Source organism: Pogona vitticeps, chromosome 3 (assembly GCF_051106095.1).
Source record: "Pogona vitticeps strain Pit_001003342236 chromosome 3, PviZW2.1, whole genome shotgun sequence".
Classification (NCBI taxonomy): domain Eukaryota; kingdom Metazoa; phylum Chordata; class Lepidosauria; order Squamata; family Agamidae; genus Pogona; species Pogona vitticeps.
This window is the reverse complement of record NC_135785.1, coordinates 174,014,317-174,031,793: the sequence shown is the minus strand read 5'-3', so window position 1 is coordinate 174,031,793 and position 17,477 is coordinate 174,014,317. Positions and strand designations below refer to the sequence as shown.

The 17,477-nt window shown below is 44.8% G+C and overlaps 1 protein-coding gene across 5 annotated transcripts in view; it reads left to right on the top strand.

Annotated features, from left to right (window-relative positions):
* Positions 1-17,477, top strand: part of ATP10A (ATPase phospholipid transporting 10A (putative)) — a 163,455-nt gene that overhangs the window by 53,966 nt on the left and 92,012 nt on the right. For all 5 annotated transcript variants that reach the window (XM_020809547.3, XM_072994444.2, XM_072994445.2 and 2 more), the window contains exon 3: positions 9,441-9,645. In XM_020809547.3, the coding sequence (XP_020665206.3) occupies positions 9,441-9,645 (205 nt within the window). The remainder of the gene's footprint in view (positions 1-9,440; positions 9,646-17,477) is intronic.

Here is a 17,477-nt window from a genome sequence, read left to right as displayed (position 1 = left end):
AAGATACCACAGATGATGGAGTCAAAAGCCACCAGAGAGATTCAGAGGATCATCCGGACAGTAGTTCCTTTGGGTTTTTCCCGCCACAGTAGGTTACCTATCCAAGTGATTGGTTGTAATTCGGTTCTCCATGGGATTTCTACACATGTGATTGGGGAAACTGACTTAAGCTGGTGGAGGCTTGTGGAAACTATAGTAACTTCACCAAGCTCTGAAGTAGTGTGTAGAGCCCGGATGATGGGGAAAATACTACTCTATGCTATAATGGCTCTAACCGTTCCATCCTCCCCTTCAGCCACGGTGGACCCTCGACTTACAGACGGCTCAACTTACAGACTTCTCTGGCTGCAAAATTTAGATTCGACTTGCAGCCAGAGAATCGACTTACAGACCAGAAAAAAACCAAAATGGAATAAAAATAGAATAAAAACCACTGGTTATGGGATTAATCGGTTTTCAGTGCATTGTAGGTCAATGGAGATTCGACTTACAGACTTTTCGACTTGCAGCCACCGTTCCAATACGGATTAATTCCTTAAGTAGAGGGTCCACTGTATCACATTTGTTTAAAAATATGTGTGAATGTTGCCAATGTGTTGCATTAACCTCTACCTTTACAAGTCAAAGCTGTCCACATTTGAGTTGTACGAACATAAAAAGAGCCCTAGTAGACCAGAACAACGCTTCATCTTGCCCAGCAGCATTCTCTTTCCTTCATTGCTCAGCCACATGTGGTTTGGAAGCTCTTAGGCAAGGTATTAAAGCTGACGACCAAAGTCCAAATAGCCCTTTTGCTGGTTAGCTTCATCCCTGCTCTGAACCCAATTGTTCCAGATATTTGAGAAAGTATGATCTAGCGCTTCTTTTACAATGCTCTTTTTAAAAACTGTTCTGCATTTTTTTATTGAATACTGTAATCTGAAAAAAGTAAGACTTCGTTTCTTAAATGCATACTATTCTACTTTATAGTAAAGGAATGCAAGAACAGAAGAAGAAATTTTAAATAGTTCCATGCACTGAAGCTGCTGGATGAGGTCCACCTATTTACTAAGAGGTGCTGCCAGTGTCAGCTTTAGAGTTAATGTACACTGCATTTGAGTATTATGGCTAGAGAATTTGGGAAACTGATGTTCATAAAAAGCAACTTTCCAAAACGATGACTGGGTCTCTCTCCTCCCTCTGTGCTAGAGGGTAAATATCAGCAATTAGGATTTCATGGCAGGATTTATCTTGAGAATCGCACTGTCTGTTGAATGGAAAAAGATCTCTTTTCCCTGCAATGCATAGCTTGGAAAATCAGATCAAAGGTCAATCTAGTCCAGCATTTTTTTCTCAAAATGGCCAACCAGATGCCAGTGAAATTATGCTCATAAGCACATGCCCTGCTTAGAGACTCATACGCAGTATCATCTTCCTGCTTTTCTTTGCCAGCAACTGGTCCTGAAATGTGGACTGATTTTGGCATAAGTCATATTGCCTGATAATCATCAGTGTTCTTGCTAAGCCCTACTTGGCCACCATACAGCAATGATACACATTTCCCCTTCCTTTCTGATGAGGATTCTGCCACCCTTTTGTAGCATTCCTGTCATTGTCTTTCAACAGATACTCAAGGGTACACACCCTGACTTTGAAAATCTTGGCCATTGCTGCAGAAGGCATGAAAGAGAGGCATAGATCCAAAGCATACCTTCCTCTTTCTCTCCCCAAGTCCAAAATTCCCGCAAAGAAATGAATTTGGCCAACTCCAGATATTAGAGCAGTTGTACACTTGCAAACATATTTTTGGAAACCTAAGATTGTGCTCCATGTTTCAATCCAGGAAAAGATGTGTGACCTTGGCATTCAAAGTTCAGGAAACAAAATGATATGGGATGGTGCTTGCACTATCTTAAAATACAGACTGTGGAAAATCAGTACAGGAGTGATGAATTACTTAGCTGATGCAAAGAGAACATAAAAACAATATTGTTTCCCCTGCATTAGATCTCTGTTTGCATTTTTAGCAGAATGTCCAGTTACTTTGGCTTTCTGATTTATACTCAAGTACATTTCTGACGGTATATTTTTGGCTTCATTGTCTCCATTTCTCATTCACATCTGTTCATAGTTTTCCTTATAAGGAATAATATCAATCCATAGTTGTTGAGGTATTATTTTACGGTATAACCTTTCCCCCACTGATTTTCTTAGTTATTTCATAAGAATGTTAAGCATCTAACGTTCCTTGTTTTATGTGGATGAAAATTCATGCCATTATTTTTGTTACTATTTCGATCTAAATGTTTCCAGTTTTACCTGTCCAAGTTGACCATGTTTGGAATGTGCTATAAGCCAAATGGCCTAAGGAACCATGGGTCCGTATTTAGACTCTATCATGTATCAGTCATGGGAATGGTTGACTGGTGGCGATTCTTAAGCACTTCTGATTATTCTCTACCTGGAAAACCCTGGAAAAGGTTGCCATAAGTCAGAATTGACTTGATTGCACAAGATTATTATGAAGGATGGAGGTCTTCTTAGTAATTGTGTACACCAACATAATCACATTTGCCTGTTACAAAAAATCAACAACTCACCAATGTAACTTACAGCACTTTAATTTTATGTATGTATTTATGCCATTTTATGCTGTCTTTCTCCTAGTTCAGGGACTAAAGGCTAGCAAATATATTTTAATTGTTCAAGGACTGGAGCCCAGGTCTTGAGATTCATGGAATAAATCTCTTCTTTGAGTTGGCACACCCACATACTCATACCTGGCTTGAAATGGGACGCCTCAAGATGGCGTCGGTAGCAGGCGGTTAGCGCTTACCTCCGCCGCGCCGGTTCGCCTCTTGTACTCTTTTCCTAACTTTCTCTTTCCTATCTCTTTTTCCTTTTCCCCCCCCCCCTTCTTTCTCTCTCCCCCTCTTCTCTGGTCCCTCTCCTGGCCTCTTTGATTGATTGCTGGCTGCCTGATTGAGCGCGGGGCTGGAGCCAGAGCTCAGACGCGGAGCTGGGGGCTGAGGCTCGACTGGAGCCTCCCGGCTTCGACTGTGCTTGGACGCTCGGGTGCCTCGCTGGCCGCAGGAGGTGGCGTTTTGAGTGCTTCCGTGTTTGTTGAGGAGTCGGGTCTATCGACCGCTGGAGAACTGCGCTGCCAGGGAACAGGCTTGTCGGCCAGGCTGACGCTGAGCCCTCCGGAGGAGAAAGATCGGCGTCTGGTGATTCGGCGCCTTCCCCCCCCTTGACGATCTTTGCAGGGGTGTGATCAGAGCTCAGTGCTTGGAACCTGGTGTGCTGTGTTCCCTATGGCCAACAGTGAGGTCCGCGCTGCCTAGGAGCGTTGTGGGACCCGGGCTGCTGAGACAGAGAGGCGGATTGCCAGCGGTGACCTGGTGGGACGAAGACCTCATCGCCCTAGGAGAGTCCTGGACGGTCGCCATGTTGGGTTCCCGGCCAGCAGCTTCTTCTCCAGACTCGGTTTGTTCATCCAGCCCATCCAGGACCAGCTATAAAAATCTATTGACTCCTTTACAAGGAAGGGAAAGAGGGAAGCCTGGGACTATCTATCTTTTTGCCTGGACTTCGTTGCTCTCGACGCTGCCTGTTCTTTTTATTTTGATGCAACCTGTGAGTAACATCCTCAATCCGGCAATTTCCCTGACTTTAACATCAACTCTAACAACCTCTGGAAATATATTAACAACATCAAGAATAGCAAGTCCAGCAAAACTAAAAAAGACAGGGTTCCGAGGCAGTGGAGGATGGACGTAGTTAGTTGGGGGGGGGAATGTTTTTTTTTTGTTTTGTTTTGTTTTTTTTGTTGTTGTTATTTTTTGTTAAATTAAAATTTATTATGTTTGTATTGGGTTTATAATTTTGTATTGCTATGTATTTTTTGTATTTGTTAAGTGGTGATATCATTTAGTGTTTGCTTTCTCATTATTATTATTATTATTTTATTTCTTCTCTCTTTTCTTTTCGTCTGGCATGGAGTGGGAGGCCTGCTTGCCCAGCGAGGGGCCTTTTAACATCCCGGTGGTTATGGGTAGAGGGCGATATGGCGTTGACGCATTCCCTGCTCGTGTTAGTAGAACAGTGAACAGATGTCTGAAGGCTGTTCACTGTTCTGAGGCTGCAGTCAACCCCCAGTATCGAGGCAGCCAGTTCAGCCAGCCTTCCACTCTAACCCTGGTGCTGTTGAATGCCAGGTCTATATCGAATAAGCCCCAGGTGATTCAAGACCTTATCCTGGAAGAGAATGCAGACCTGGCATGCATAACCGAGACGTGGCTCAATGGGGAGGGTGGTCCCCCCCTGGCTCTCATCTGCCCGCCCGGTTATGATGTCCAGCACCAGGGTAGACTGGAAGGACGGGGAGGGGGAGTAGCCATTGTCTATAAATCCAACTTGGAGGTTACCAGGCGCTCCTCGGTGGTAAGGCCGGGTCTAGAGGCACTCCACGTGTCGATAGGGGCCAGGGATGGAATTGGGATTTTGCTGGGCTACCGTGCTCCCTGCGGCCCAGCCACTTCCCTTCCGGAGCTGGCTGACTTTGTCTCCGCGGCATTGTTGGGATCCCCGAGGCTTCTGGTCTTGGGCGATTTCAATGTGCATGCGGAGGCAGAGGTTACTGGGCCAGCTCTTGAGTTCTTGGAAACCATGGCTTCCTTGAACATGTCCCAACATGTCAACGGCCCCACCCACGTGGGTGGCCATACGCTAGACCTGGTTTTTTCCTCCAATTGGGGCGAGAGTGGTCTGATGGTGACGGACCTTGTGTCTATCCCCTTGTCATGGTCAGATCACCACCTGATAAAATCTAACCTCACAGTGGCTCTCTCCCCCCGCAGGGAGCAGGGGCCTATTTCTATGGTCCGCCCTCGAAGACTACTGGATCCGATCGGTTTCCAGGAGGCCATGAGAGGGATTACGGCTGACCTGGCTAGCGCTCCTGTTGACGTCCTGGTGGACAGCTGGTCCACCGCTGCCACCCGGGCAGTCGACACGATCGCGCCCAAACGCCCTCTCCGGCGCAGAACTCGTCCGGCGCCCTGGTTCAACCTGGAGCTCCGGGCGATGAAGCGAATTAGGAGAAGGCTAGAGCGTAGATGGAGGAAGAACCCGATGGACAACAACTGGATAGCTGTCAAGGTCGCAACTAACCTTTACCTGAATAAGGTGAAGGCTGCATGTAGATCATTCTTCGCCAACCAGATAAGCGAAGCGTCCAACCAGCAGGCGGAGCTTTTCCGTATAGTGCGCGACCTATCCGGAGTTGGTCCGGGTGATGGGCCTCCCCCTAGTTTTTCACCTGACCAATTTGCGGCATTTTTTAAATCTAAAGTGGAGGCCATCCGCCGGGAGCTCTCTCCTTTTTTAAATGCAGTGAATCGAGCTGAGATGTCCAGCGCTCCGTCTTGCCCAGTTATTTTCGACTCTTTCCAGCCAGTAACGCCTGATTCTGTGGCCAGGGTGCTTGACCGCTGTCGGGCCACCACCTCCTCCTTGGACCCTTGCCCGGCCTGGCTAATCAAAGTAGCCAGGCCGAAAACAACTGAATGGGCCACAGCAATAATAAATGGGTCTTTCCTTGAGGGCAGATTCCCATCTGCCCTCAAGGAGACACTCATTAGGCCCATACGAAAGAAATCTAGTTTGGCGGCGGACGAAATTGGCAATTACAGGCCCGTCGCCAATATTTCTTTCATGAGCAAAGTGGTGGAGAGGGTGGTGGCAGACCAGCTTCAGGCACTCCTGGATGAAACAGATGCCCTGGATCCATTCCAGTCGGGCTTCAGGCCGCGCCACGGGACAGAGACGGCATTGGTCGCCCTGTATGATGACCTTCTGAGGGAGGCCGACAGGGGCAAAACGTCTCTGCTGGTCCTCCTCGATATTTCGGCGGCCTTTGATACCGTCGACCACGGTATCCTCCTGGGGAGGCTCTCCGAGTTGGGAATCGGTGGCCTGGCGTTAGCCTGGCTCCGTTCCTTCTTGGAGGACCGTCCCCAGAGAGTTCAGCTTGGGGAGAGTGTCTCGGCCCCGTGGAACTCCAACTGTGGGGTTCCACAGGGGTCGATTATCTCCCCAATGCTATTTAACATCTATATGAGGCCACTAGCGGGGGTCATCAGGGGGTGTGGAGCGCTGTGTCATCAGTATGCTGATGACACCCAGCTCTACATCTCCTTTTTACCAACAGCAGGTGATGCCGTCCTGTCCCTTCAACGCTGCCTGGGGACTGTACTGGAATGGATGCAGGAAAATGGCCTGCGGCTGAACCCGGACAAGACGGAAGTCCTGAGGGTGGGCCCCCCCGTGGTTGGTGGCTTGGTTGGCTCTCTCTCGTTTGGGGGGGCCACCCTGGCTCCGGTGAGTGGGGTCCGCAGCTTGGGCATACATTTGGACCCGACGCTCACCATGGAAACACAGGTGGCGTCGGTTGTCCGCTCCGCCTTTTTCCACCTTTGGCGGATTGCCCGGCTGCGGCCCTATCTTGACTCGGGGGCGCTCACCACCTTAGTACACGCGCTCGTAATCTCAAGATTAGATCACTGCAACGCGCTCTACGTGGGGCTACCTTTGAGGCTGATACGGAAACTCCAGATGGTGCAGAATGCAGCAGCCAGACTCCTTACCGGAGGGAGAAAATTCCATCACATTTCTCCTACCCTGGCTAGACTGCATTGGCTGCCCATTCGTTTCCGTATTGACTTCAAAGTTTTAATGCTCACTTATAAGGCCCTAAACGGTTTGGGACCTCGATACTTGGCGGAACGCCTTCACCCACCAAGCTCTACCCGGACCACCCGCGCGACCCAGGAGGTGAGGCTGAGGAGCCTGACGCCGAGGGAGGCCCGGAGGGAGAAGACACGAAACCGGGCCTTCTCGGCGGTGGCTCCTCGCCTTTGGAACAATCTCCCTCCTGAGATTCGCGCAGCCCCTACGCTGGGTACATTCAAAACTCAACTGAAAACATGGCTGTATGTCAAGGCCTTCCCTCCTGCCAGCACCTAATCTAACTTAATTTATTTTTCTCTCCTTTATCTATTTATTATTTGCAATTATCTATGATTTTTGTCATTTTCTGTTAATTGATTTTTAATTTATTTTATTATAATTGTATATATGTTCTTGTTAGCCGCTCAGAGTGGTATAGATTTACCAGATGAGCGGGATATAAATCAAATAAATAAATAAATAAATGTAAGCAGTGCGTTCATTTCAGATTGAAATGGAAGGAATAAAGATAGTTGTTTTAGAAATGTAAAAAATACTGACCATTCACAAAATGGCATTGTCAAACACTTTGGTAGTTGTAAATTACTTAATACCTGTAGTATGGTTAAAAACCCATCATCTCCATTCATGGCACAAGTGATAAAACAATGTGTTATAATTCAGCACTTTGATGTGGGATATTTCCTTTTTATATATAAATCGACAACAGTTACCGTATTTTTCTGTGTATAAGACACCCCCACTTTTAAAACCCAAAATTAAGAAATCTAAGTGGGGCTAGCAAGTGTAGGAGGAAAGGGATCAAAGCGCTGCAGGATCGCTTTGATCCCAGCTTTCTCCTTTTTTGCTAAGCCCCACGGGGCTTAGCAGAAGGAAGGGGAACGGGATCAAAGCAATCCGCAACTGCACGATTGTTTTGATCCCTTTCCCCCTTATACAGCCATGGGATTGCTTTGATTCTTTCCCCTTCCTTTTGTTAAGCCCCATGGGACTTAGCAAGCAGAGGAGAAAGCAGGGATCAAAGCGATCCTGCAGTGCTTTGATCCCTGCTTTCCTTTTTCTAAGGATTAGCAAGTGGAGGGGCTAAAGCTCTGCAGGAACAATTTGATCCCTGCTTTCCCCTCCACTTGTTTTTGTACTCGCCTCAGCTTACTTCCGTGTATAAGATGACCCTCAATTTTTAGTCTAAAAATTTTAGACAAAAGTATAGTCTTATACATGGAAAAATACAGTAAGTGAGATCCCTCCACAGTCATAAGCACAGGACAGTCCTGTACATGCCTGTACAGAAAATAATCTTTTTGTGCTCTGTCACTCTTACTCCCAACTAAATGTCTGTAACAATTACAACTCGGCTTCTTGTGTTAAATATTTGAAGACTTTATTGCTCTACAATAATTTCATAATATAATTTCAATTATGTAAATGAATTGTGCTTAATGAGTTCAAAATTCTGCTTTCATGTGAATGACTACATTGCATTTCAGGAAAAGCTGGATTGTATTGCTTGTATATAGTATATAATAATGTTGGAGATCTGGTCTTTTTCATGTATTTCTGCTTCTGATCAACATCTGTGTAGTACAGTATTTTAAACTTCACCCCATGAGCCTGTGAAACTTGTTCAGTCAAATTTCCGAGGTTTCTGAGATTCATTGAGTGCTATTTTGGCCAGCTTTTTATAACCAGGTACCTTGCAGATTTTAGGATCACAGCTCCCATGATCGCCAGACCATATGACTTATGGCTGTGCTGGCTGGGGATGATGGGTAATGCAATCCAATATACCTGGATGGTGGCAGGTTGTGGAATACATTCAAGCCTGTTTCTACAATAACCATTAAGACTAGACATTTTTCTTCTCCTTTTTCCCCCCCTTTCTTTTCTTTTCCACTCCTGGTTTCTTTTTCTTATTCTTCCCTTTTTCCTCTTAAATAAAAGCAGAGCTTCTCAGGAAGCAGAATCTTTTGGCCAGGATTACATTCCTTTCTTTTTCTGCACTCGTATGAAGCAGTTGAATATACAAAGCTCATTGAACATATTTTCCCACTGCCGATTGAGAAATGCATTCAAGGCACTCTGCTAAGGACATATTTCTCAGTCCCTTGAGTCTCTTCAATAAATCTGTCTCTCCTGTGTACTTGCACATAAATATGTACATATAAATCAATTCAGGAAGTCGACCTCCTCTTCACACGGCACAGAGATGGTTTGCCCCACACAGTTACGAATTGAACTACCTAGTCCTCTGCCACCAATCTCATTTCTCTGGGGTTTGTTTGTTTTTTTGTCTCTTCTCCCCTTCTCTTGTTCTGCTGGGTGCACTACATGTTCCCTTCGCCCGTCTTGGATTTTGGCATTATGCTCTGCAGGCTTCCTTCTTTCTAGAATCCAGCCCTATCTCAGAATTTGATTCTTCTCTCCCCATTCAGTTCTACTTCCTCCAAGTCTGTACAGAGTTCTGAGCCATTTTTCCTAGAAACTGGATTGCAAACAGTTTGCTGCTGACAGCTTTGATCCTTCAGCATTTGACAATTCCAGAATCCATTTGGGTGTCAACAGCTTTATTGCCACAAGCCTAATGCAATACAGAAGGTGGCCTACTACATAGCATGTTTAAAGAATCAATCAATCTGAGAAGTTTCATTTATTCGCCTTGTTCTGTTCAGAACTGTTTATAATCATATCCTCTTTATGATTTCTTTTACAAGGGATGAAAGAAAATACACAACAAGATTCTGGAAAGAAGTAAAAGTTGGGGACTTCATTCAGCTGCGTTGCAATGAAATCATACCTGCTGATATATTGGTGCTTTCTTCAAGTGACCCAGATGGCCTGTGTCACATAGAGACTGCTAATCTGGATGGGGAGACCAACCTGAAGCAGAGACAGGTGGTGCGAGGATTTTTAGAGCTGGTAAGTTTATCTGTAAAAAATAATAAATCTGTGTTTTATTTAAAATATACTATTTTCTGCCAGGGATGAGGAAAATTACATGTTGCTGCCTAGGATATTCTGGGAATTGTATGAGTCCAGTCCAAAACGATAGCTTTCCTGTCTTTGAGTGAAGGCACATCTGCTTCTTCTAGCAGAACAATGAATGCTACAGGATCATCATTTCTCTGTCAACTGCTGACAGGTGCTAATAGCTGCACTCAGGGTAGGGCTCAGCATTGATGGCCATTCTAGTTACTCTTGGTGATGGGCTGACCCATACTATACAGGAGTTTGTCTGGATACACTGTGGCTGGAATAGGGCAGTGACTTTTATACCAAGATGGACAACTGCAGCCAGTTTCTACCACCACCACTGCACTGATTTCCAAGGGCCACACTTACCCAGAAGTAACTAGTTGGGAAGGGGGGAGGAGCAGGAATTATTTGGGGTCCTTAAAAAGTTCAGTCAGTCTCCCAGATAGGATTCCTGGAGGTGAGGTTATCAATTTTAGCAGAAAAAAGAATCAGCATTGCAGGGGAGCATCAGGTACCTTGGCAAGTTGTGTGTGGCCCACAGATGACCCAGTTTCCTCCCCTGCTATGTACACCTATTACAGTCCAGGAGAGGAAAATATAACAATTTTAATAAAAAATTCATAAACATCCTTGAAATGGTAGCCCATTCCTGTAATATTCCTGCAAACGTTTTCAACACCTTTGTGGTGGGGGCTGGTACAGCAGCTGCATCCTTATACCACCCACCTGCACCACCTGTAGAGTGTCAATCCAGATAATTCATGTACATTAAAGGCTTCACTCTTGCTATTTGTGGCAAACTTAAACCAGGGTAGGAATCTTTTGCCTTCCATATACAAGCCACATCAGTCCCACCCATCATAGCCAATGGTAAGTGGCTGTGCAAGCTATAATCCAAAAGAACTGGAAGGCCCAGTGATCTAGTTCCATGTTTTCATGATGTGCTGTGGGATCTTTTCTGTATTCAGAAGCAAGTTATAATGAGTTAGATGGATCTTACTCCCAGCTATGTATGTTTAGGGCAGCAGTCTTAATTCTTCATCACTAGGAGATGACAGGAAGAGTTTCTCTTTAGACCAGTACTTCCAAGTGTTTAGTAGCTGTGGCCCGTGTTTCCCACAGCCTGATATATGAGGCACACTTTCGGTTTTACGCCAACAGGGCTTTCTTACTGCCACCTTCAGGAAACTTGTGGCCCTCCATACGTCCTGCCACATCTCGCCCATGTTGAATAGAGCTGTGGGGAGACAGCATCCAATGGACTGCAAGAAGTAGCTGCTCTTGAAGAAACCAACTTCTTGGTCATGTCACAGCATCTGCCCTGATAGGGAAGAGGTGGCCCAGGAACAGCTTCTGAGGCAAGGTGTCCAGCCTCTTCTATGAATTCTCCTTTGAGCTCACAGGAGCCATTGTTAATTAATGACCTGGCCTCTTGCGGCAGACCAGCAGTTCTCCCTCACAATCTACAGTTTGGAGAGTATTTCCTTTAGATCATTGTGGACAAGTAGCCAGTCGTTAGGTGGGTGGGAGCTGCAATCAGGCGGTTTCTCACTGCTGTGTTAGATAAACGAAGAGTTGTTCGGTAGTAGCTGAGTTCCACCAGCATTTCCTAGAATTAACAGGCATAGTGTGAAAGGTAGATACACAAGCCAGGAAGCTGAGGTTAGACGAAGGTCTGTCCTTCACAGTACATTGGTTTCTGCAGGAAACACTGGTAGAACTCAACTGTCTTCTAAAAGTGTGAAGTGGTTTTCATTTGTTCCAGACCATGTGACTCAGCGGCTGTGATGGTTGACATGCTCCATTTCTATCTTGTCACCACCAAAAAATGAAGTTATAATGAACACTATTGTGAATTTTTAATTTTAAGATATGTTGATAAAAAGGGACGTGGTGGCGCTGTGGGCTAAACCGCAGAAACCTGTGCTGCAGGGTCAGAAGACCAAGCAGTCGTAAGACCGAATCCACACGACGGAGTGAGCGCCCATCGCTTGTCCCAGCTCCCGCCAACCTAGCGGTTCGAAAGCATGGAAATGCAAGTAGATAAATAGGGACCACCTTAGTGGGAAGGTAACAGTGTTCCGTGTCTAAGTCGCACTGGCCATATGACCACGGAAGATTGTCTTCGGGCAAACGCTGGCTCTATGGCTTGGAAACGGGGATGAGCACCGCCTCCTAAAGTCGAACACGACTGGACAAAAATTGTCAAGGGGAACCTTTACCTTTAATGTTGGTAAAACTGAGGAGACTTAGGTTCACATCTCTGCTCAGTCATGGAGTTTACTGACTTGACAGTCTCTCAGTCTTACCTGCCTTGTACTGGTGGGGAAAAATGGGGAAAGAATTACTTACACTATCCTCCATGGAAGAAAGGTGAGGTAACATTTTCAAGAAAGAAACAGAATATCATTCTCAAGTCGGGGTGGGACACAAAACAAATGGATTGTAACTAATCCCGGGGGGGGCAGAGAGGGAGGGAAAGAAGTGGGTCTTTTACAGGGCTGTGATTCTCAGGTGTGTTTCGGCATCATAGAACCACAGAATTGTCATTCTCTGATTCCTAAACAATCCCTAACCACACGCAATAGGAAATAATAAACAGTTGCAAATTGACATGGGAATAAAGAACTTCAGTTGAAACTTCCTTGCCTAATTAAAGCTATTTTGGCCAAAACATTTTTTTTTTTAAGAAAAGTGATAAGCGATACTTCACCATTTGATGGTTAAAATAAAGTGATGTAAACATTGAAGAGCCACTGCAAAGTCTAGAAAGTGGCTGGAAATCTGCTCTGCTGGTTTTTTAGCAGGTTTTTGAAAGCAATCACAAATTGGGCTTGGGGTGGCTGTAGAAATGGTTTTGGGACGGCATGTAACTTGTGAGTCACATAATGCCTGATCTTGGTGTGAAAGGAATCCTTAAAATTCCAGATGTTGATAGATTGCTGTCCTTCCACTGCCTAGGTCTGAGGAGGATATCCAGAGAGCCCCAGGTTTCCCAGTCCTGATGTAAGGTGACTTGCAAAGAAAGGACCATTTTTATCTGTTCTCGAGTGAGCGTTGTCACACCATTCCATTTTCTTTAACAGAAGAGGGGAACTTTTGGCTTTCCAGATGATTTGGGCTACAACCGCAGTGCCTTCCTCCAGGGAGTGGTAGACAGAAATATTTGGAGGGCTAGAAGTTCCCCGTCCTGACATGAATCTGCACTTGAAAAGTTGAGGAATCTATTAATTCAGATATAGTATGCCAGACTTCTTCTAAGCGTTACAAATTGACTGTACTGTACTCTGTTTTGAGAGATTTCTACTGTGGCGTTCTATCAGGCCTCACCCCACCCTTTTTTATGTGACAAGGGCTACCAGATGTTTTGGTCTGTTTGCTTTTTGTTTGTACAGAATTCACCTGAAGAGTCCTGGAAGATAGGTTATGAAATTCCCTTATCAGGAAGAATTTAGAAGCCAGAGCCATAATAAAAGAAAATACAGAAAACCCTGCTTCTCTACTCCCCCCCCGCCCCCCCCCAAAAAAAATATCTTCTGGGTCTGTGGCACATAGGTCACCATCCATACCTTTAATACTTGTATCATTTCCTAAAGCTTGTTATCACCAGACTTTATTGTTAGAAATCATGACAAGTACCTATTATGTCAGTTCTGCAGTACTGGGATATCCTCAGGAAAATATTCTCTTACTGTGTATGTAACCATGCAGTGCTTTGGTTAGGGTCACGAAGTTGGAAGGCTGCTAATGGAAGTGAACAAAAGAATACACTGTACTGTGTCTTTCTCTCTTGTGATGATAGACCATATGCTTGATCATATGGTCTATCACAAGTCAAGGGGCACTATCATTTTTTAAGAGTCCACTTTTAAAATATCAAGGATTTCTGAGAGGAACATATTCATTTCAACAGCAGTAACTCACAGAGTTAGAGAACTGCAGCTCTTCACACTTTTGTGTAATGTGGGTTTTTTTTAAAGATAAAAAAGTGGCCCATTACCAAGTTAATAAGTAATGCTAACAGAGACTGGTATTTTGGTTGTTTGACTTTTGGTAGAACAGTCATAAACCTTAAATTCTGCATTGTATACAGTGTTACATGAATACAGTCAGGCTGATCCATAATAATCCAGTTAATTTGAGAAGATTAATTTTCACATAATGTAATCTTAGATGAAAGATTGGGACGAATGATTTTAAAACTATTTGACATTCATAAATAATATGGTTAGGGAAATTGGGACTTAATTAATTAAACATTTAAAAACAAGCCATTATAAATACAATGTATGTCAATACCAGATGCACTCATCAATAAAACAGTGACTGGTCATTTAGTATTTTACAGGGAAGTGCTGACTAAAGGAAATAATTGAAGAAAAAGCCAATACTGTATTGCCAGTAACCTTATAAAAATGGGAGATCAGAAATAAAACTTTGGTGATTTTGTAAGTGAAGCCAGGAAGAGACCTTGGAGAATGTATTCAAGTTGCCATAAAGCAACTTCTTTGAAATTAACCATTGAGAAGTGTTTTTCTTTTTCCTCATTGGAACCCTGACCTAATGGTGTTGCTTTTTTCATCCCTTCCCTGTTCCTGGACTGTTATGTGGTGAGAAAAAAGCAGGCATCCCCCAATGTCATTCTAGCACTAGATTGAAAGGTCACCTGACCTGAACCCTGGGAATGTTTTTCTTGTCATTAGGAATTTTCTACCCCAAACCAATGCATAGATGACAATAGAAATGAAATGAAATAAATAAACTGGTCAGTACCCAAGATAACCCATTAACAGATTATCTGCTTCCTTACTGTATCATAATGCACATCTGTACATATGTGATTGCACTTACTGTGCCCCAAATCCTACATATTCAAAGGCCAAGAAAACAAATAACCCCAAGCCTCGACAAAAAATTGGTCCATTTTACATTTGCTTTCAGTATGTAGGGTTTGTGGGATAGTAGATAAGATTAAAGTGGATTTTTATTATTATTTTTGCTGTGAAAAGAAAAAAGAACAGGTAACCTGAATTCTCACTTAGGCTTCCAGTTTCATTAGGTTTCAGAGAGTCTTGAAGCTCAGAAACTCTGAATTTTCAGAGAGTCTTGACACTGTGTTACAGTGGTACCTCACTTAACGACAATCTGTTCCAGGAAAATCACTGTTAAGCGAAAACATCGTAAAGTGAAATTAAAAACCCCACTGAAACGCATTGAAAACTGTTCAATGTGTTCCAATGGGCGAAAAACTCACCGTCTAGCGAAGATCCTGCATACAGCGGCCATTTTCGGTGCCTGTATAGCGAGGAATCTGTCCCTAAGCACAGCGGGGAGCCATTTTAAGCACCCAGTGGCCATTTTGAAAACCCGACGAACAGCTGTTTTTGATCATTGTAAAGCGAAAAGCAGGGAACCGATCATTGCTAAGCAAAATTCTCCCATTTAGACCATCGTTTTGCGATTGCAAAAAGATTCGTTGTAATGCAGGGCAATCGTTAAGCGGAGCACGACTGTACATCAGTGGGGGTCTTTGACAGCTTCTCTAGAACCAAACCCTCTTCAGTTCATTCGCCGCTTTGTCACTTTCCATAGTGACAAAGATTGTGTACAGAAATTGTCTACAGTGGCAAACTCCATGCTTTCTCTCTAATGGTTGCTTATATGTGAAACTCATTCCTCTTAAGCCTTCTGCAAGCCTTGTCTTAATTTTACTTGAAGAAAGTGTACCTTCTGCCAGTCCTTCCTTATCCATGTTTTAACTTTGGTGCCTCTAGGACAGTGGCTACCAATCTTGGGTATAACCCAGGTGTTCTTGGATTGCAGTTCCCAGAAGCCTTTCACTGCCAGCTCTGCTGGCCGGGCTTTCTGGGAGCTGCAATCCAAGAACACCTGGGTCACCCAAGGTTGGGAACCACTGATATAGGCAGCTCCCTCACAAGTGTCTCTGAGACTTGGCATCATGTAGTAGATATGGCCACATTCCTGAGCCTACTTGCTTGTAAACGTTAGTGGCCTATAGTTTGATTCCAGAGGGTGCTTTAATCCACCACTGCAAAATGAAGCAGCTTTCCCAACCCTATCCAGAAAATGTGCTGTTAGTGCTTGTAAGTGCATCCTATTGGAATCAATAGGATTTACGCCTGAGTAAACATCATTGGGTTGTGGTCCAAGGTTGAAACAATGAAGCAGGAAGTCCTTGGTGATTTCTCCACTGCCAGATAAAGTTAGGTAAAACTGTTGTTTCTCACCTTGGTTTCTCCCTTTCTGCAGTATGGGGATGATCATACAGACTCCAGTTAAAAGTCTGTTGTCCTACAAATAATGTTTGTTAGATGCTATTTAAAATGTTCAGGTATTTTTAAAAGCCCTTAAAGTTGTCTGAATCGGGGCTAAGCTGTACTAGAGCTGGTAATTGCTGTACTGTACTGCCACTTCTCCAGGTTCTTCGTAGTGGTCTCTGTGAATGCACACAATTGGGTTTATCCTGCACCTGCGCAGGAACGTCCGGAAGATTCTAGAGCTTAAGAAAAAAGAGTCAATTAGCTGCCCCCCGCGAGGTATATGAGCCCCGCCTCCTCCGTCTTCCTTTCAGTTTCTCTTTTTCCGCCGTTCCTGTAGGACATAGGAAGAGCAGAGCTATCGACCGTTAAGTACTCAGCTAGCTAGCTAGTTTCTATTTTACTTATTTTACTTATTTTACTTATTTTTACTTTATATTACATTTATTCGACAGAATCTATTATTTGATCCAGTTATTTTTGAGTTCTGTCGTGTTCCCCCCCCCCAATCAACGGATCCCCCTTTCTTTTATGGCCCCTCGGGGCTTCAAGCAGTGTGCCGTCTGTTCCCGAAAAATCCCTCTATCAGACGGGCACGACAAATGCTTATTTTGTCTGGGAGAATTTCACCTTGATCAAACTTGCCCTGCTTTCAAACTTTTTTCTAAGCAAGCGATCAAGTTAAGGCGCCAAAGACTCCGTTCTTTCATCTACGAAAAAACTTTGTCTCCAGCTATGGAAAGCGCCTCCCTTTCAGCACTATCTCCTCCTCGTGCTGAAGCTCCTATCCAGAATTCTCCAACAGACCAGCAGTTGCTTACCAGTTCTGTGCCGGTTAAGGCTAAAGACAATTCCAAACCGTCAAAAGCGAAACCACCTTCTCGCTCAGCCGTGGCTGCAAAAAAGAAAGCCACTGATAAACCTAAGAAGGTGAAGAAGCTGGCTAAACTGCCTACTCTACCCCCTCCAGCTCCTTCGATTTTACTCGAGGAGTCTTCACGGGATGCAACGGGACTCTCTGATGCAGAGGAGCACATTCCCCTAGCCCAGACGGCTCAGGACAATATGTGCATATCACCAACTTCGGGCTGTTTTGAGGCTGTGCCAGACGCCAGCCGGGCAGTAGCCCAACCAAGCCCTCGATACCCATGGAGGGCTGATACTGAGTCCCCGTCGGAACAGGAGTCAATTCATGAAACTCCTAGAAAGCGTACTGGAAAGCGCAAACACACCACTCCATACCAACCACGGGATGGAGGCGCTGGGTACCGTCCACAGGGACCACCGCAGTTCAGTCATCCCTTCTACGCTCCGTTTCAGCCATTTCCATACAATGGCTACACCTACTCCTTGGAGTTTCCAACTCCCACCGCGCCTCAGGCTCCGTGGCTTCATACCGTGGCCCCGTCTATCCTGTGCCAGCCACAACCTCAGCAAGACCTTTCCACGCCTCAGCCACCATCCTGTAAGAGGCCTTTTCCCACAGTACCTACAGCA